The sequence below is a fragment of the Lissotriton vulgaris genome, chromosome 7 (genome assembly GCF_964263255.1).
Source record: "Lissotriton vulgaris chromosome 7, aLisVul1.2, whole genome shotgun sequence".
NCBI classification, from domain to species: Eukaryota; Metazoa; Chordata; class Amphibia; order Caudata; family Salamandridae; genus Lissotriton; species Lissotriton vulgaris.
The window spans coordinates 1763942611-1763963131 of NC_141695.1; the positions used below are offsets into that span (position 1 = coordinate 1763942611).

Genomic DNA, 20521 nt, shown 5'->3' on the forward strand with positions numbered 1-20521 from the left:
TGTGTACTCAGAAGATACAGAGGGCATGATAGGGCGGTAGAGCCTTTTGTCACCTAGCTCCGAGGCACTGGAATAAATTGCCAATAAACATCAGGGCTTGCAGCGAGTTACCCAGGTTTAAAAAACTTGGCTGTTTTAGATGGTTGTGTCCTCCATATCTTCTTCTACAGCCCGAGAGATCCCCTTGGGGATGATTTGTTTGCGCTCAATAAGTCTACAAAGTAAAGTAAAGAATCCACCCCCTATGTTAGGGATGGCCAAGTCAGGATTTTAGCAGACGTTAGATTTTGTCAAAAACAGATGTTTTTGCCAAAATCTGGCTTGTAAATATCGCGATGCAAACATCAGCGATATTTGCAAGGTAGTAAATGTAGGCGTACTGATACTCCAGAGTGTCCTGGCGCTGTACTCATACGGCTAGGGAACCCTTCTTGGTTTTTCCCCGTGAAATGTCCACTCCTGGGCATCCCCAGGGTGCAACCAGGCATCCTTAGCGCTGTTGGGGGCCGTTGTGGAGACTAAGCAAGCTATTGCCCAGAGTTGCAGCGTGGGACCCATGATTAGAATAGACACCGAGGCAAGAAATCAGGTCAGAGGAATTATGAGCCCAAGATCCGCCAAGACCAGCCGAGGCGGGAATTGAACCCTGGTCCCAGGCCAAACCTCTGCATCAGGGTCTGCCACTCTAACCATTGAGCCACACTTCTCCACGTAGTCCATCTGGGGTACACCCAGAAATGCCCACTTTGCATCTCGTTTGAGATGCAAAGGGAGGCGTTGGGAAAAAGGGTGCTAACATGCGATTATGCATGTTAGCACCCTCTTGTAAATAGGGCGCTGGTTTTATCTGAGCTTTTTTGGCTTAAAGCCTTTGTAGAAATGCCCCTTAGTTACTTAAGATATTGACACAGAGGTGAAAGGACTTCTTGGTCTATCAGTCCTTTGATAGTTGTTTCTTCCATTGCCCGTACCATTATTTCTAAACTATTCAGAGAACTGTGATTAGTTATCACCAAAGAATTAGCATAAGATTGGAACTTTACCAGTAGGAAGCGTTGGCAGAAGTAGGGAGAGATTTGGCTGTCGGTGAAACAAGTTCATTATTGAAGATGCAATGTGATACGAAAAAAAGGTTCAAACTATTAGTCTTGCTGAGATAAAACCAGTATATTACAAGTCAAATCTGTTCAATGTATCAGCCAGGGTCGGTGCAGGGATTCCGCTTAGAAACAGAAGTATGTCTGGGGCCACAGAACATCAGTATGTCGGAAGTGATTCTCCATCCCACATCAGCACCTCTGAGCCCAAATCAAGACTAGCTCATAGTGCTGCACCTGCCCTCCCAACCTTTACAGAGTAACAGGTAAGTTGGCGCCCCAAAACACAGACTCTAAACCCTTTCAGGCATCCCGGGAGCAGGCAATCACCTTTCGTTAGCTCACTCATACGCATCCACAATGCACAGAAAAGAGACACAAATAAAGCTTACAATATTTATTGAAACTATTATGCTCTATTTTGCAATAGCTGCTCTGCAATTAAAAGACATATGCAAGTAAAAAATGTGATTAGCATAATTAACAAACTGTACTCAATGAAAAGGCCTGCACTATTGGAAGACAGTGGTGCCGAAACCTACCCTCACTACAGAAGCACAGTGATGTATTAGCGATCGCTGGGACTTGTGAAGGTGCCCCATCCCTGGCATACATAGGTATTTGTTTTACATCCCAGGGAGCAGAGCTCTTTCTCGTCTCAGAACCTTTGCATGTTGTGAATGTGTCTCCTCTGTTTTCAAAATGACAAATTTTGTTTTTTATGATAAAATGTATCCAACCACAGAGCTAAGACTGCACAGTTTTTTTTGACCTTGTAGGAAATATTCTGTCTAAATCCTAGCAGAAGAACTGAATAATAAAACATGTACAGACTATTTCTAAAATAAATGTATAGCAAAAAACAAGCCTGTTCAAGCAAAGGCAGCAGACTACCTTTTAGAAATACACGGCTGGGGTATTCAGTGTATCAGAGAGGGTCGTTGATAGTATCAGCAGTAGTATGGATTGAAGGTATCGGAGAGGGTCGTACATAGTATCAGCCGTAGGAGGAATTCAGTTCATCGGATAGAGTCAGCTGCGCAAATGTTGAATTCAGTTCTGGGGCCTGTGAGGAAGAAACAAAAGAGAGCATGAAGACACTTCTCAGCCTAAGTTTGGGGTTAGTCAGGAGCTTATAACAACATTATAGGTTGCACATGTTCTTTAAGCAATTAATTAACCATATTGTGATAGGAGGGCCTAGCTACCATTTGAACCCCATGTGCTTCCAAGGTTTTAAATGTATTTTATTAAATTCTTAACTTTGTGTCCTTGTAGGCTGAGTGGAAGCGAGGGGAAGAATAGACAATAGAGACACTGTTCCATGTCTTCAGACTCCACCTGTCCAGAGTGTGGTTTCAAGCACTCCTGTAATTAGACTGCTTGTTCTCAGGTGAAATTCCTCTTCCCTGGAGTTTGAGGGGACTCTGTAACCTGAATGTTCTCAATGATTTTCCTTTTTTTGTGCTACACCTGCTATCTGCCCATTTGTATTTTGTTTTATTGGGATCTTATGCTGAATAACACTCCTGAAGGGGTCTATATTTCCCTCCATTATAGGTTACGGACCTTAGATGGGTATAATAATTATAATAAAACCTGTGCCAACCAGGATCCTTACTGGGTGATGGCTTTGCGTGCTTCTCTGCTACAATTTCCAACAGTCGATGAGAGGTAAAACCCTCTCAATGCCACTAAGTTCTCTGATTTCCACTTGGGAAGCAGCCTGGAGCAGTTGCATGTTTCTGCTTCCATCAGCTTCTGCTCCTGCATGCAGTTATCCTGTTCTTGTCTAGGAAGGCCACACGGCTGGTCTCTTGGCAGTGCTCACTTTTGGGAAAGTGATGTCAGTTTATTAAGACCACCCCATGCGAGTTTAATGTCCATTCTCAAATTCCACATTCCTGCTCCAGATGCCAAGGGCAGATCCTTTTCAGCCTTTAGTATCAGTTTGTGCTGCAAGTTGACCCCTCCCCTGCAGACTGAGGATGACTTTGAGTGGTTTGGAAATACTTTAATCCAAATTACTTTCCAACGTAGGTTTTCACTAATGTTTTCAAGCAATTAGGAATGCTCAGTTGTTTCTTGTGTCTGTGCAGTTGGGTATGGTTGGGAAACTGCATATACTCTATACTAGTCTTTATACTCAACACATGCATAGGATCGTATCCTAAATATTGATTGAAGAATATTTTCCCCACGGTAGTAACTGGTGTAATGGAGGGGGGTGGAGGCCATGCAAAGAACCCTGAGGGACCCCATGCCCTCACACTGCCACCCAGACTCCACCGTCCCATGTTCATGTACCAAACCACTGCAACCAAACCCGGCTGAGTCAATAGTCATTAGTGTGACACACACTTTTTCAAAGAGACCAACACGCAGAGAGGCAGAGGGCATACCAGAAGCAGTGCCCTGTGTTATTAATATAAACAATGGGAGTTGTGGGGACACCTGTCAGTGCCCCTGGCATCATATAACTTGAATCAGTGCAGCCAGTGGTGGCTGGCCGAGGGAGTGCTGGGCGGCGATGGGCAGGGGAGGTGCTGGGCGGGGTGTAGTGGACTCAGACTTACGAAGGACAGAACTCAGAGTAGCCTTACTCTGAGTCTTGTCCGTCGTAGGTCCGAGTCCACTACCCCCCCACCCTGCGCCTCACCACCCTGCAGAATTCCCTCGCCAAGCCGCCACTGAGAAGAGTCTTCAGGAAGTTTCATGGAATGTACCAATGGACGCGCTATCCATTCAACAAGATGTGAAGAGTAAACTCACTGACTAACTATTGATGTACAGCATCGGACAACTTGAGGGGTCTCTTGGTGTTATGATCTTCACTACCTTCATCGCTTGATTAAATCTGGATTTCCTTCTTTTCTTCTCATTTTCAATTTCCTTGCTCTGTATTGCAAATTTACAGAACAAAAGTGTACTTGGTGAGATGCTGCCCACACAGAACTGATGCCAAAAGGTGATTCAGGTTGAGGCACTTAGGGCAAAAATACCAGTATCATATTTTGAAGTGAAAATGAGCAAGGCTCCTTTCAGGAAAAGGGGCAGAGGTCGACCCTCCTTTACAAAATATTTAAAGAAAACTAGACCAGATCATACATTTTACAACATGGGGCTTGATTTGGATATCCCGTCCACCGTAATAAACATTCTGCTATATCCGATGGGATTTATATTTCGACGGACGGGATCCGCCACCGTTGTGACAGAGTAACCCGTCGCCAGCATCTAAGTCAGACCCATAGTTTTTCAATTAAATTAGCTAGTAAAGCATATGTTATTGAAATTATTCTGAAAGGGAAGACATTGAACATTTAGATACTTTAGTATCTGCCATGATACCTTAAAGCATTACTTTTCAGCAGCAGCAAATCATTGATGTGCACATGAAGCACTTGGATTTATCATTGTTTCACGCAACGCAACAATACAACTTGCTGCGCTTCGTGAAAGTTAAGAGGGGCGGAATGCCCATATCTCTCACTTCATGGCACATTCCTGTCCTCCGCTTGGACTGGCGCACACAGTGCATCCTAGCGCCGAAGCAGGCACGCTAGCGTCGAAGCAGGCACGTTAGCGCTGTGGTGCAAGGAAGCCTCTGTTTCAGGCAGGATTGTTTTTTTGTGTAGAAAGCACAAAGGCTTTTTTTCAGAATGCAGCCTGCGTAGAAAGAGGAAATAATGAGCAGAAATAAATATATTTCTCCTCATTGCTCCTCCCCTGTGCAGGGGTTGTATTTTGATGCATTCCTAAGTTTACCAGTCTTCTTAAATCTGGGAATGCAGCAAAATCCATAGGTGGATGCGTGAGAACCATCCATGTAACGCGGTTATATTCCTGACTTAGGCTCAAGTGGAGAAGAAGCTTATTTCATACATTCTCCTCACAAACAACATTTTCCTCAGTAACCTGTTGCACATATTTGTGTGTGTGACAATATTGGATTCCTTTCCCTGAAAGAAACCTTATTTACACATCTAGCTTCGCACAATCTTATCACAATGCCTTGAACATCATGTACAAGGTCTCTTTTTGCACTATGTGCAAAGGTCTCTCTATCCTCATTCTCGGGATGACAGGGCTATCTATATATCCATCACAAGGCTGCTTTCTATTATAAAAGAAGATCATCCCGATAGATTAGCAGAGGAGACACTTCCGTTGACACCGAGGGTGCTTGTATGCTGAGGGATCTATGACAGAATTTCAACAGACAGAATTTCGACCTACACAAATATCGGCGTAATTATATCGATAGCAAAAATATCGACGCCCTATGTATAACATGGTAAGTACCTAAATATCGAAAAAATAATATCGATGTTAAAAATATCGTTGTTAAATATATCGATTTTTTTAAATTTAAAACAACATAAAAAATACTGTCAATAATACTTATTATTACTTAAACATATTTAAATATATGTAATAATGGTAAAAAATTTAATAATACATATTTAATTTAAAAAAAAATAATTAAAAATAATATATAATATATACTTACTTAACAATAATTACTATTCCCACTCCAGTGGGTGCAACAGTAGGGAAAACTGACCCTGAACCCTAAAAATACCCCTTTACCCAAAAACCTAAAACTGACCCTGAACCCTAAAAATACCCCTTTACCCAAAAACTGAAAACTGACCCTGAACCCAAAAAATACCCCTTTACCCAAAAACTGAAAACTGACCCTGAACCCTAAAAATACCCCTTTACCCAAAAACTAAAAACTGACCCTGAACCCTAAAAATACCCCTTTACCCAAAAACTAAAAACTGACCCTGAACCCTAAAAATACCCCTTTACCCAAAAACTGAAAACTGACCCTGAACCCCAAAAATACCCCTTCACCCAAAAACTGAAAACTGACCCTGAACCCTAAAAATACCCCTTTACCCAAAAACTGAAAACTGACCCTGAACCCTAAAAATACCCCTTTACCCAAAAACCAAAACTGACCCAGAACACTAAAAATACCCTTTTACCCAAAAACCCAACCTGACCCTGAACACTAACAATACTCCTTTACCCAAAATTAATTAATATTACAATTACATTACTTCCCACCCTATTCCCCTATAAACCCACAACCCGCTCCAGTAGTAAAACATATAATTTAGTTAAAAATAAACATAAATTATCAATTAATTAATCAATTAATCAATTAAAATAATTCATTGCCAATTAATATTGAATTGAAAAATAAATTAATAATTGAAAAATAATGATTTAATTACAAATAAATTACTTCCCACCCTATTCCCCTATAAACCCACAACCCGCTCCAGTAGTAAAACATATAATTTAATTTAAAAATTACATAAATTATCAATTAATTAATCAATTAATCAATTAAAATAATTCATTGCCAATTAATATTGAATTGAAAAATAAATTAATAATTGAAAAATAATTATTTAATTACAAATAAATTACTTCCCACCCTATTCCCCTACAAACCCACAACCCGCTCCAGTAGTAAAACATATAATTTACTTAAAAATATACATAAATTATCAATTAATTAATCAATTAATCAATTAAAATAATTCATTGCCAATTAATATTTAATTGCAAATTAATCATTAAAAAATAATTATTTAATTACAAATAAATTACTTCCTACCCTATTCCCCTAAAAACCCACAACCCGCTCTGGTAGTAAAACATATTATTTACTTTTATATGTTTTTTATTTATAAAAACATATTAAACACATATTATAACAATTAATTTAAATACTTAACTAAAATTTCTAACACATATTAGTAAATCGAAATTACTTACATCGATATATATGCTATCGATATAAGTAATTTCGATATTACTTACCTTAGGGTGGATATTCTGGCCATCGATATTCTGGACTTCGATTTTCTGTCCCATCGATATTAGGAACTCGATATTAGTGTAAGTCGAAATAAAAAAATCGATATTTTGACTGTTTACCTATGCTGAGATAGCACAACGCAGTGGTCTGACATCTCATGAGGGGTGTCCAATTTGTGACCAAGATGGGCTCCTTAATTCTAACCCATCAGGTAATGGGGTTGGATCATCCCTTGGGGTATTCTTGGCTACACAAACTCTAGGTAGAGTTCGCATCGTATGAGTATGCTCAATTACTGCCTGGTTTATAGGCCTGCATTTATACATTGCTTTCGCACCATGGTGGAACTATATCTACTATTCACGCTTTTGGTGCTTGTAATCACATGTATCTGCTTCTGACTTTTAATCATTGCAGCAGCAAGTATTCTATAGAAGAATAACGCTGGTTCAATAAATATATGAAAAAGTCCCACTGTGTATTCTCTGTATACTTCTCTGAGAACAGGCGAGCATGAGTGACTTAGCGGAGGGCTCCGTACTGTTACCACGATCCCTGAAGGTTCAGAGTTGCAGTGTTCAGTGGGTGCCCCATGAGTGGATGGATGACATGATGGCTATTGTGGTCTGTGTGGTCAGTGGAGACCATGTGGTGATCGTTTGGCTGGCATGCGCTGGTTGGACGAGACTGTTGATGTTGAGCACAGTGGGTTGGGCATCACAGTTGTTGGTGGCGATCTTTCTGTGGTAGTCCGAGAGGGTGTAGGAGAGTTCTTGAGAGGGATGTATTGTGTTCTCTGTGGCTGCTGGGTTAGAGAATTTCTTAACTATTTTGTATACTTATTTCATGTGATAGGCTGCTGCATCGATGCAGGCTATGATGGCTGCTCTCTTGGGTTCCCTGATGCTCAGGTGGTAATTGCTAACGGCTGCTTTGTGAGAGGCTCTGTCGGAGTGGTTTTTAGAGGAGTGCCATCATTTCTTGAGTCAGTAGCAGTTGGGCTTGGTGGTTCTGACCTCTGGGGTATAACAGTTGGCTTTTTATGAGATTTTGGTGGTTTTTGCTGGTTTTGGCGGGGTGATTCTTTTGATGCATTTGGTGATCCACGCAGAGAAGTTCTGAGTGGCCTGTTCTAGATCTGATAAGGCATCGGGTATCTGGTGCCAAGGGCCTAAGTCCACTGTGTCTCTGTTACCTTATGCCAGCTGCGGTGGGAGCTATGATGCTTGCTGATGGTGTGAAGAGCACCGGAGGTGAGGTGAACGCTGGCATTGTCAGACCAGGTGAGTTCTGTGATGAGGCTGAATTTGACTCTGTCTCTGGAGTTGGAGATGTGATCGAGTGTGTGCCCAACTTTGTGCGTGGATTCAGTGACCAGTTGGGTGAGCCCAATGTTGTTCAGGATCTCCAGTAGGGTAGTAGAGTTATTGGGCTCATCGATGTAGAAATTGAGGTCGCTGAGTAGGACGCAGTGGTAGGACTCGATGGCTAGGGGGGCGATAAGGTTGGAGATGGCATTGCAGAAAGCTGGTCAAGGTTCCGGGTGTCTGTATACGAGGGTGCCTCTTATTGTTGTCTTAGCATTGGTCTCTAGATAGAAGTTGAGGTAATCTATGAGAGGTGTGTGGTCTCACTTTAGTGGTGATGAATCGGTTGGTTTCCATGAAGATAATGGCAATACCTAAACTGTGTTTGTTAGTGCAGTCGCAGTGTATCATCTTGTAGCTGTCCCGGTTTGAGGAGATTGCCATGGCCTGTTTGCAGAGGGATCAGACTAGATGCATTGGAAAAGTTCTGGGTTGTATGCGGCCTTTAGAGGAGGTGTGGTGCGGGATCTTGTGTAGATTGGTGATCTTGTATTGCATGAGAAACAGCAATGGCGGCAGGTGAAGGTCCTTTGGTTGCTTGTGGGGAGGCGGTGCAGCAGTTGTTGTTTCGGTGTGTGAGGTCTATGTTCAAGAGCCCCTCAGCAGTGTAGTGGAGGGTGATGGGAGGGACAAGGCTCCTGGTGCTGGGCGCAATGCAGGCGAGGACAGGTACCGGCAGACATGCCTTTTGCTTGCTGCGGAGTTGCATTGCGGCCTCCATTAAGTAGGTACTGGGGGGAGGGCCCCGTTGTGGGGGGCAGAAGAAGGGAAATGGCAGAAGGAGTGAAACGGTGGGAAGAAGGAAGAAATGAGCAGAAAAGGCAAACCAGAGCAGAAAAAGGCAAACTAGGGAGTAGAAAAACAGAGCACAGAAAAACAAGCAGAAAAAGCCACAACAGAGGAGAAACAGGCAAAAAAGAGAGCAGAAAAACAGAGCACAGAAAAACAAGCAGAAAAAGCCACAACAGAGGAGAAACAGGCAAAAAAGAGAGCAGAAAAACAGAGCACAGAAAAACAAGCAGAAAAAACAAAATAGAAGGCAAGACACAAGCAGAGGAGGTTCACGCATAGGGCAAGCGGAGAGTAGCAGGTCTACAAGGCAGTAGTGGACTGCCGAAGAGCTGGACAGGAGTGCTGTTGCAGGAGGAGCTGGCATGAGGACCTGCTCCTTCATTTAATATTTAAAATGTAATTTAATATAACTTATTTTACTATTTCTACTATTATTGGTTGTACGTTAATGTTAATTTACACCCCACCCAAATAGTACTACACATCACAGACCTCTGTATTAGGAGCTGTGAACTTGCTGGCCAGACTACAGTCTACTAGTGAAAGCCACAAGTGCCCCCATTTTATTATTCTCATACGCACACTGCCCTCCAGGGGGCCCAGCAGGAAGTTCTGTCCTCACTGTGAGGTTGGTGCTGAGCCTTACTCTGTGCTGATCCACTGAGGTTGTACAATTAACTTATAGCCTTTGTACGTCCTTTCTCTGACCCTCAGTGGATACATTAGGAAGCAGGTCGCAGTGTCCTCATTGTTGGAGGCTGCTTCTGGTCTGCCTCATGCTTCCCCTCAGTTACAGCCACAGATGTGAAGATGAACCTCACAGTCAGCGGCTGCCCCCTAAGTGAAGATTCGGCAACTTACCGGGCTTAAAACATGCAATGCCTTGGCTGCGACCAGCTATGCCGACTCCCTGCAGACTATGCAAGCCATGGGATGAAAATATTATTCATTTGGTGTGTATATGTGCAGTAATGATGGCGGAAAGAAAACGATATTTGAAAAACGTCTTCATTGATAGAGGTGTTGGTACATGTAGACATGCTGTGGTAGTTTGTTTTAGACCAAGGGATATTAAAAAGAACAACAATTTTAGTAAATGTTTGATACTTGCCAAAAAGAAACTGGATGCTTGTGAGTTGAGCCTAGTAAATCTGGTAGTTTAATATAATTAGGGATACATTTCATACTATAAAAATGAATTTGTACACAAGTAATTAAATAGTAATTGTTACTATCCAAATAAAGCCCTGGAAAAACGTTGGACTGATGTAATGTTTATAAATTAATTTCCGGGACGTTTTTAGAAAATTGTTTTGAGATTATTAGGAATTTTAGATTTATTTGTTTGTTCAATTTTAATTGGTGTGTTTTTAAAGACTGTTCTAATTATAAGATTTTTATTAATCATGCAATAAAAAATACATCTTATCTTATCCCTAAGTGAAGTCCTCGGGACATACGTACAGAACATTGTCAGAAGATGGGGATAGCCATTGCTGCTCAGTCTGTAAACTTTCTCCCCAAATTCAGTCTCCCTAAGCCTACACATGACAGGACAGAAAATGCTGTATACCAGGTCTCAGCAGTTATAGGGCCTTTTCTGGTGCAGTTCAGCTCTCTCCTGTTCACATTACACAGCTCAGCAACTTGCCTTGCTGCCTGAACTGTCAGTAAATCTAGGCCAGAATGTTTTCCTGGAAGGGTAGGCTTCCACTATACATCCTATGCAAAAGAGCATGCACACATCTGTGCACCATTGTGCAAAGTTTGAGCGGTTCACTAGGCAGACTTTAAGAGCTTCAGTGCAGAGGTGGACAGCAGTAGTAGGCCATTTTAAATTCATACTTTAGCTGCTCTGTTGTGCTGTGCTAAAAATAATATATCTACCCCCCACTCCCCCAGAGTGGTCTATCGCCTCAGTCATTCTTTCTATTCATGTGATGCTGGGCTTTTTTATGGCTTTTCTATGTGGCTGAAGATAGTGCCGATATTGCAGTGAGGAGAAGAATGTGACGTTTCCCATTGCTTACCTTTGCAGTTGGCCATATGTTGCCTTATCTCCATGCTTTAATGTCTGCAAACAAAAGAGACAGTATAAGGACACCTTCAGAAGATATGTTGCTGGATTGTATTGAGATGAGCAGTCTTACTCTGACTTTTGTTCTGTGGCATTTATTTTGCTCGTTTCCTCCGTTCTATTTGCTATATCAATTCTCTGATATTATGTTATTGTCATATTATGTTATTGCATTCTCGAAGTAAATGAAAGGAGGCTTTTATTTCACATGTCATTGATTAGGTGTGAGTTCAGTAAGGGGATGAACAGTGGAATGGAATCTCCTACGGTCCTTGATCATAGGCTTCCACCAGCATCAGGACAAAGTGCGGACAGACCCTCTTTGTGAATGCGGCCTCTACCTGGTTTATAAAGCTGTTCACTGAGCTCATCTCAAACTGATGACTAGATAACCCTTCTTGTCTGAGTAGGGGTCCACTTTCTACTAACCTATAAAAGAGATCCAACTGTTAGGTGAGATACTTCTCAGTGATGGAGTCATCTTGTGGAACAACTCGCCTCTGGACATGCATGAGGTACAGTCCACGCTCTAGTTCCCTACAGCAGAGATCCAAATGTAAGCAGCTTTTAATTAAGACAGCCATCTTGTGGAACATCTCACCTCTGAACATGCAAATGGTGGAATTCACGTCGCATTTCCCAGCAACAGAGACCCATCTCTAAGGCCCTATGCTTCTCAGGGAAGGTTGTCTTATAGAACACAACACCTCTAAGCGTACAACTGGTGCAGTCCACACTCTACTCCCCCACAGCAGAGACCCAACTCTAAGGTAGGATGCTTCTCAGGGAAGGTTCCAATCAATCAATCATCGAATTTATATAGCGCACTACTCACCCAGAGGGTCTTAAGGCGCTGGGGGAGGGGGGTCCGCTACTGCTCGAACAGCCAGGTCCTGAGTTGCTTCCTGAAGGCGAGGTGGTCCTGGGTCAGGCGGAGGTGGGTGGGGAGGGAGTTCCATGTCTTGGCGGCGAGGTAGGAGAAGGACCGTCCCCCTGTGGTGGCTCTTCAGATCCGGGGGACGGCAGCGAGGGCGTGGCTGGTCGATCGAAGCTGGCGTTTGGGAGAGTAGAAGTTGAGGCGGCTGTTGAGGTATCCTGGGCCTTGGTTGTGTAGGGCTTTGTGTGCGTGGGTGAGGAGACGGAAGGTGATTCTCTTGTTCACCGGGAGCCAGTGCAGGTCTCTCAGGTGTCCGGAGATGTGGCTGCGACGGGAAATGTCCAGGATGAGTCGTGCTGAGGCGTTCTGGATCCGCTGGAGTCTCTTCTGGAGTTTGGCGGTGGTTCCGGCGTAGAGGGAGTTGCCGTAGTCCAGACGGCTGGTGACGAGGGCCTGGGTGACCGTCTTCCTGGTCTCGGTGGGGATCCACCGGAAGATCTTGCGTAGCATGCGCAGGATGTTGAAGCACGACGAGGAGACGGCGTTGACTTGTCTGGTCATGGAGAGGGAGGAGTCCAGGATGAAGCCCAGGTTGCGTGCGTGGTCTGTTGGTTTGGGTGCGCTGCCTAGGGCGGGGGGCCACCAGGAGTCGTCCCAAGCGGTGGGTGAGGATCCCAGGATGAGGACTTCCGTCTTGTCCGAGTTCAGTTTCAGGCGGCTGTTCTTCATCCATTCGGCTACCTCTTTCATCCCTTCGTGAAGGTTGGCTCTGGCGGTGGCGGGGTCGTTGGTGAGGGAGAGGATCCGCTGGGTGTCGTCGGCGTAGGAGATGATGTTGAGGTTGTGCTGGCATGCGATGTCTGCGAGGGGGCTCATGTAGACGTTGAAGAGGGTTGGACTGAGCGAGGAGCCTTGAGGAACGCCGCAGATGACTTCGGTGGCTTCAGATCTGAACGGAGGGAGGCGGACTCTCTGTGTCCTTCCGGCGAGGAAGGAGATGATCCACTCCAGTGCCTTCTCCTGGACTCCGACGTTGCTGAGGCGTTGTACTAGGGTACGGTGGCAGACAGTGTCGAAGGCCGCGGCGAGGTCGAGGAGGATGAGGGCCGCTGTTTCTCCGTTGTCGAGCAGCGCTCGGATGTCATCGGTGGCTGCGATCAGGGCGGTCTCGGTGCTGTGGTTGGCCCGGAAGCCAGACTGCGAGGGGTCGAGGGATCCGTTTGTCTCGAGGAAGGCGGCCAGCTGCTTGTTGACGATCTTCTCGATGACTTTTGCAGGAAACGGGAGCAGCGAGATGGGGCGGTAGTTCTTGAGGTCGGTGGGGTCGGCCGATGGCTTCTTGAGTAGGGCGTTGAGTTCGGCGTGCTTCCAGCTCTCCGGGAAGGTAGCGGTGTCGAAGGAGGTGTTGATGATGTCCCGCAGGTGGGGTGCTTTGACAGCGTCGGCCTTGTTGAAGATGTGGTGAGGGCAGGGGTCGGTCGGCGATCCGGAGTGGATGGAGTTCATCGTGCGGACGGTGTCTTCGGTGCTGATCGGAGTCCAGGCGCGGAGGGTGGTGGTGGGGGGCGGTGGTCCGGTCGTGGCGTTCGTCGGTTGAGTGCTGAAGCTGTTGTGTATGTCCGCGATCTTGTTGTGGAAGTAGGAGGCGAGGGAGTTGCAGAGGTCTTGCAAAGGGGTGATGTCGTTGTTTCCGGCGTTGGGGTTGGAGAGCTCTTTGACGATGTTGAAGAGTTCCTTGCTGTTGTGTGCGTTGTTGTCCAGTCGTTCCTTGAATGCAGTTTTCTTGGTGGTGTGGATGAGTTGGTGGTGTTTTCGGGTGGCGAGCTTGAGGGCGGTCATGTTGTCCGGTGTTGGGTCTCTGCGCCAGGTTCTCTCGAGGGCTCGGCAGTTCTTCTTGGAGCTCTTGAGTTCGTCGGTGAACCATGGGGCTTTCTTGCTACTGGGTCTGCTAGGCGGGGTCCTCAGGGGGGCGAGCTCGTCTGCGCAGTGGCTGATCCACTTCGTGAGGTTGGTGGCCGCCTGGCTAGGGTTCGTTGTGCTGATGGGAGGGTTCATGCTCAGGGAGGTCGCGAGCTGGTCGGCTGTGATCTTGTTCCAGCTCCTGCGTGCAACCTGTTGCTGGTGGTGGTGGATCGTGGTCCTTCCGAAGCTGAAGTGGACGCAGCAGTGGTCCGTCCAGTGGAGTCCGGTGGCGTGGCTGAAGGCGATGTCCTTGCTGGATGAGAAAACGGGGTCGAGTGTGTGTCCGGCGTAGTGGGTGGGGGTGGTCACCAGCTGCTTGAGTCCCAGGTTTGCGAGGTTGTCCAGCAGGGTGGTGGTGTTGCGGTCGTTGTTGCTCACCAGGTGGAAGTTGAAGTCCCCTAGGAGGATGTAGTCAGCGGAGCAGAGGGCGTGCGGGCTGATGAACTCGGCGATGTCTTCGCTGAATTGTGTGCGTTGTCCCGGGGGTCTGTAGATGAGGGTGCCTCTGAAGGTGGTCTTGGGGTTGATGTGGACCTGAAAGTGCAGGTGCTCGGCGGTTGCGGGGGTGTCGTCGGTGTTGGTTGTGATGCGGATGGTGTTCCTGTGGACGATGGCGATGCCTCCTCCGGTGTGGTTGATTCGGTCCCTTCAGATGATCTTGTAGCCATCTGGGATGGCGATGGCGATGTCGGGCGCTGAGGAGGCGTTCATCCAGGTTTCCGTGAAGAAGGCGACGTCTGGGGCTGTGGTGTCGAGTAGGTTCCAGATCTCGATGGCGTGCCTGTGAACGGAGCTGGTGTTGAGTAGGATGCATTTCAGGTGGCTGCTGCTGTTGCTCGTCTTGGTCTTGGTTGGTGCTGGAGTAGTGCAGGTCCGGATGCAGGTGAACTTGCAGGAGTTGCAGCAGAAGGGTCCATGGGTGCGTGTCGGGGTGGCTCGGTAGCAGCCCGGGACTCGGCCGAGTTGAGGGCGTTGAGGGTGGTGGCGTCGTACGTCCGGCGGGCGGGCTGGGGTCTGCGGGAACCAGGAGTCCTGGCGCTGGGCGCGGTCCAGGCGCGGACGGGCGCAGACGGGCTTACCTCTGAACATGCAAATGGTGGACTTCACGCCGCATTTCCCAGCAACAGAGACCCATCTCTAAGGCCCTATGCTTCTCAGGGAAGGTTGTCTTATAGAACACAACACCTCTAAGCGTACAACTGGTGCAGTCCACACTCTACTCCCCCACAGCAGAGACCCAACTCTAAGGTAGGATGCTTCTCAGGGAAGGTTGTCATCTTGTGAAACATCTCACCTTTGAGCGCACACTTGGTGCCAATTCTTTGCTAGTTTCCAAAAATCTTAATTCAGACCTCGTAATATTTAGCTCTGCCTATTAAGAGTCTCTATTTTCAAGTCAAGTCAAGTCAGATAATTTATATAGAGCGCTACATACCCAGAGGGTCTCAAGGCGCTTGAAGAAGGGTGGGGAATTACTTGTCGAATATCCAAGTTTTAAGTTGCTTTCTGAATGCTAGGTGGTTCGGAGTGAGACGAAGGTGAATGGGAAGTGAGTTCCAGGTTTTAGCTGCCAGGTAGGAGAAGGATCTTCCTCCCATGGTGGTTTTGTTGATGCGAGGTACAGCAGCAAGGGCTTGGTTAGAGGAGCGTAGCTGGGGGGAGGGGGTGTAGAAGGAAAGTCGTGTGTTGAGGCATTCGGGTCCGAGTTCGTAAAGTGCTTTGTGTGCGTGGGTTAAGAGGCGGAATGTTATCCTCTTATTGACGGGGAGCCAGTGGAGGTTTTTCAGGTGACTAGAAATGTGGTCTTTACGCGGGATGTCTAGTATGAGTCTGGCTGATGCGTTCTGGATGCGTTGGAGTTTTTTCTGAAGTTTTGCGGTGGTACCGGCGTATAGGGTGTTACCGTAGTCCAGGCGGCTCGTGACCAGTGTGTGGGTGACCGTTTTTCTAGTTTCGGTGGGGATCCAGCGAAATGTTTTTTTGAGCATGCGAAGAATGTTGAAGCAAGATGATGAAACGGCGTTGACTTGTCTGTTCATCGAGAGTGAGGAGTCCAGGATGACGCCCAGGTTCCGTGCGTGGTCCGTCGGGATGGGTGCTTTTCCAAGGGCCTTTGGCCACCAAGAGTCATCCCAGGCGGAGGGGGAGGTACCTAGGATGAGGACTTCTGTTTTGTCTGAGTTCAGTTTCAGACGGCTGTGCTTCATCCACTCGGCTACTTCTTTCATTCCTTCATGTAGGTTGGTCTTGGCGGTGTTTGGGTCTTTGGTGAGTGAGAGGATCAGTTGAGTTTCATCAGCGTAGGAGATGATGTTGAGGTTGTGTTGGCGTGCGATGGTCGCGAGGGGGCTCATGTATACGTTGAAGAGGGTGGGGCTGAGTGAAGATCCTTGTGGCACGCCGCAAATGACTTCAGAGGCCTCTGACTTGAATGGTGGAAGGCGGACTCTCTGAGATCTTCCGGTAAGGAACGAGGTGATCCATTCCAGTGCTTTTCCTTGGATTCCGATGTTTCTAAGGCGTTGTAGGAGGGTGCTATGACAGACTGTGTCGAAGGCTGCGGAGAGGTCAAGGAGTATGAGGGCGACTGTGTCTCCGTTGTCCAGTAGAGTTCGAATGTCGTCTGTTGCTGCGATGAGTGCGGTCTCAGTGCTGTGTTTTGCTCGGAAGCCGGACTGTGAGGAGTCGAGGGATTTGTTGGTTTCGAGGAAGGCGGCGAGCTGATTGTTGACAGCTTTCTCAATGACTTTGGCCGGGAATGGTAGGAGCGAGATGGGGCGGTAGTTTTTGAGTTCGGTGGGGTCAGCTGTGGGTTTTTTCAGAAGGGCGCTGAGTTTGGCGTGTTTCCAGCTTTCCGGGAAGGTGGCGGAGTTGAGGAAGCAGTTGATGACGTCTCAGAGGTGTGGTGCTATGATGGAGTCAGCTTTGTTGAAGATATGGTGAGGGCATGGGTCTGTGGGGGATCCTGAGTGGATGGAGTTCATCAGGTGGATGGTGTCCTCAGTGGAGATTGGGTTCCAGTCATTAAGGATGTTCAAGGGGGGGTGAAGGTACGGCAGAAGGTTGGGTGGGTTGGTCTCCGGGTTGGTTGTCGAAGCTGTTGTGGATGTCTGCGATTTTGTTGTGGAAGAACGAGGCTAGGGAGTCGCAAAGGGTTTGAGAGGGAGTGATGTCGTTGGAGTTGGCTGAGGGGTTGGTAAATTCTTTGACGATGTTGAATAATTCCTTGCTGTTGTGGGCGTTGTTGTCTAGTCGGTCTTTAAGTGCAGCTTTCTTGGCAGTCCGGATCAGTTGGTGGTGTGTGCGGGTGGCGTTTTTGAAGGCGTCCTTGGTGCTGGTGTTTGGGTCTTTTTTCCAGGCCTTCTCAAGGGAGCGACAGAGTTTCTTGGATTTCTTAAGATCATCGTTGAACCAGGGAGCGTTTTTGCTGCCTAGTTTGATTTGACGTTTTTTAAAAGGTGCTAGGTTGTCGGCGCTGTTGGTTAGCCATTGAGTGAGGTTAATGGCTGCTTGGTTGGGGTTCGAAGAGTGGGCAGGGGGGTTTTGAAGAAGCGATGAGGAGATCTGGTCGATGGTGATTTTGTTCCAGTTTCTTCGCAGAGTAGGTTGAGGGAGGTTGTGGGTTGTGGTCTTTTTGTAGACAAAGTGGACGCAGCTGTGGTCCGTCCAATGGAGAACTGTGGTGTGGCTGAAGGAGATATGTTTGCTGGAGGTGAAGATGGGGTCGAGTGTGTGACCTGCGTAGTGGGTGGGGGTGTTAACAAGTTGTTTGAGTCCGAGGTTGGCGAGATTGTCCAGAAGGGTGGTGGTGTTGCTGTTGTTGCTCTTTTCCAGGTGAAAATTGAGGTCTCCCAATAGGATGTAGTCCTCGGAGGGGAGGGCGTGTGGGGTGATAAAGTCAGTGATGTCTTCACTGAATTGTGCACGGGGTCCTGGTGGTCTGTAGAGGAGGGTGCCTCTGAGTGTGGTCTTGGGGTCGGTGTGGATCTGGAAGTGAAGGTGTTCGGCGCTAGCGAGGTTGACGTCTGAGCTGGTTGAGATGCGGATGGAATTCTTATGGACGATGGCGATGCCTCCTCCTGTTTGCTTGGTGCGGTCCTTACGGATGATCTTGTAGCCTTCCGGGATGGCAATGGTGATGTCTGGGGCTGAGGAGGCGTTCATCCATGTTTCTGTTAGGAAGGCGACGTCCGGAGAGATGGTGTCTAGTAGATTCCAGAGGTCGATGGCGTGTCTGTGAACCGAGCGGGTGTTGAGCAGGATGCATTTTAGGTGGTTGGTGTCAGGTCTCTGTTTGGTGTTAGTGGATGAGGATTTGGTCTTGGTGCCGTCAAACTTGCAGGAGTTGCATGTGAAGGGTCCATGTGTGTGTCCGGGGGCGGCTTGGGCGCAGTTGGGGAGTCGGCCTGGGTTGAAGGCTAGGAGGGTGGAGGCGGCGTATGTAATGCGGGTGGGGTGGGTGGTACCAGGGGGTCTGGCGCGGGGCGCGGGCTTGGCGCGGACGGACGTAGACGGCCTTACCTTTGGCGCACCTTCGGCGCAACTGGGGCGCGACCGCTGCGCGTGACCGCTGCACGAGAATGCATCTGTCATATATGGATGGAGGTGGGGGAGGGGTGAGGGAGGGTCAGCAGGGAGGCAGGGCGGGCTGTGGGGGCCGGTCTCTGATGCACCAACAACAACAACAACAAGCGTAAGATGGCGGCAGCTTTGTAACAAAAACGCAACTTGCGGTATGCTGAGGCTCAGGTAACTCACTACGCTTGCAGCTGAAACGCCCTGTTTAAATTAGCGTTCAAAGATAAAGCGCCGACAGTACAATGCCCCCAAGCGTTCCTATTTCTATTTATAGCTCAATGAGCGCCGAGTCAGCACTCCCCAGAAGCAATTTAAAAAGATGTCCCAATTAAGAGTGGCAGCACTCGCGTTGCAGCGCTATGCAGGCAAATCAAGTAATAATGCAGAAGAAAGCAATGCAGTTCCAAATAACGATACCGCACAGGAGCAAGGCAGCAGGGCAAAGGGAGCGACAGCTTCTGAACTCGTCAGGTCGTCATTCCTACAGGCCGGTAATATTTACCTCCTCCTATTATCAGTCCCTCTTTTTATTCCTACAGGTCGGTAATATTTAGCTCTTCCTATTAACAGTCCCTCTTTTTAGTCCTACAGTGCTGAAAGGCCTTTGAATAGTTAATTAAAAGACATTGTTACCATAAGCACAACCTTGTAGACATGAAATGACATTTTCTAAAACTATTCTACAATCTATAAGGGAGAGTATTGTCCCATGTCAGTTCATAGGATTCTGTTGTGTAAGCTTAGATATCCATGACAGGTTAATCCAGATCCCAGGCCTTATTAACCACCCACCGGATTGTGTTACACTTACAGAGGTGACCTGGTTTGAACTAGGATCCTCAGGTGACATCAAGAAATAACATGAATCCAAGCAATCAGAAACACCATTCTGTGCTGAGAGACGCTTTGCATTTGTCTTACCATGTAAGTGCCGTCTGCATCAGGGGACTGCGCCTGTGGGAAAAAAGATGAGAAGTGGTCACCAGGTGCCTAGATGAAGAGAGAGCAGCCATACCCCACCTCTGGTCACCAGGTGACTAGATGAAGAGAGAGCAGCCATACCCCACCTCTGGTCCCCAGGTGACTGGATGAAGAGAGAGCAGCCATACCCCACCTCTGGTCACCAGGTGACTAGATGAAGAGAGAGCAGCCATACCCCACCTCTGGTCACCAGGTGACTAGATGAAGAGAGAGCAGCCATACCCCACCTCTGGTTACCAGGTGACTGGATGAAGAGAGAGCAGCCATACCCCACCTCTGGTCACCAGGTGACTGGATGAAGAGAGAGCAGCCATACCACACCCCTGTTCACCAGATGACTAGATGAAGAGAGAGCAGCCATACCCCACCTCCGGTCACCAGGTGACTAGATGAAGAGAGAGCAGCCATACCCCACCTCTGGTCACCAGGTGACTAGATGAAGAGAGAGCAGCCATGCCCCACCTCTGGTCACCAGGTGAATAGTTGAAGAGAGAGCAGCCATACCCCACCCCTGGTCACCAGGTGACTAGATGAAGAGAGAGCAGCCATACCCCACCTCTGGTCACCAGGTGACTAGATGAAGCGAGAGCAGCCATACCCCACCTCTGGTCACCAGGTGACTAGATGAAGCGAGAGCAGCCATACCCCACCTCTGGTCACCAGGTGACTAGATGAAGAGATAGCAGCCATACCTCACCTCTGGTCACCAGGTGACTAGATGAAGAGAGAGCAGCCATACCCCACCTCTGGTCACCAGGTGACTAGATGAAGCGAGAGCAGCCATACCCCACCTCTGGTCACCAGGTGACTAGATGAAGCGAGAGCAGCCATACCCCACCTCTGGTCACCAGGTGACTAGATGAAGAGATAGCAGCCATACCTCACCTCTGGTCACCAGGTGACTAGATGAAGAGAGAGCAGCCATACCCCACCTCTGGTCACCAGGTG

The 20521-nt window shown here is 47.5% G+C and overlaps 1 protein-coding gene across 1 annotated transcript in view; it reads right to left on the reverse strand.

Annotated features, from left to right (window-relative positions):
* Positions 1–1826: 1826 nt before the first annotated feature.
* Positions 1827–20521, reverse strand: part of LOC147706612 (cell adhesion molecule CEACAM1-like) — a 135643-nt gene continuing 116948 nt past the window's right edge. The window contains exons 6-8 of the mRNA XM_086933101.1: positions 19514–19546; positions 11129–11172; positions 1827–2163 (exon numbers count right to left, since the gene is read on the reverse strand). Of these exons, the coding sequence (XP_086789227.1) occupies positions 2151–2163; positions 11129–11172; positions 19514–19546 (90 nt within the window). The 3' untranslated portion in view covers positions 1827–2150. The remainder of the gene's footprint in view (positions 2164–11128; positions 11173–19513; positions 19547–20521) is intronic.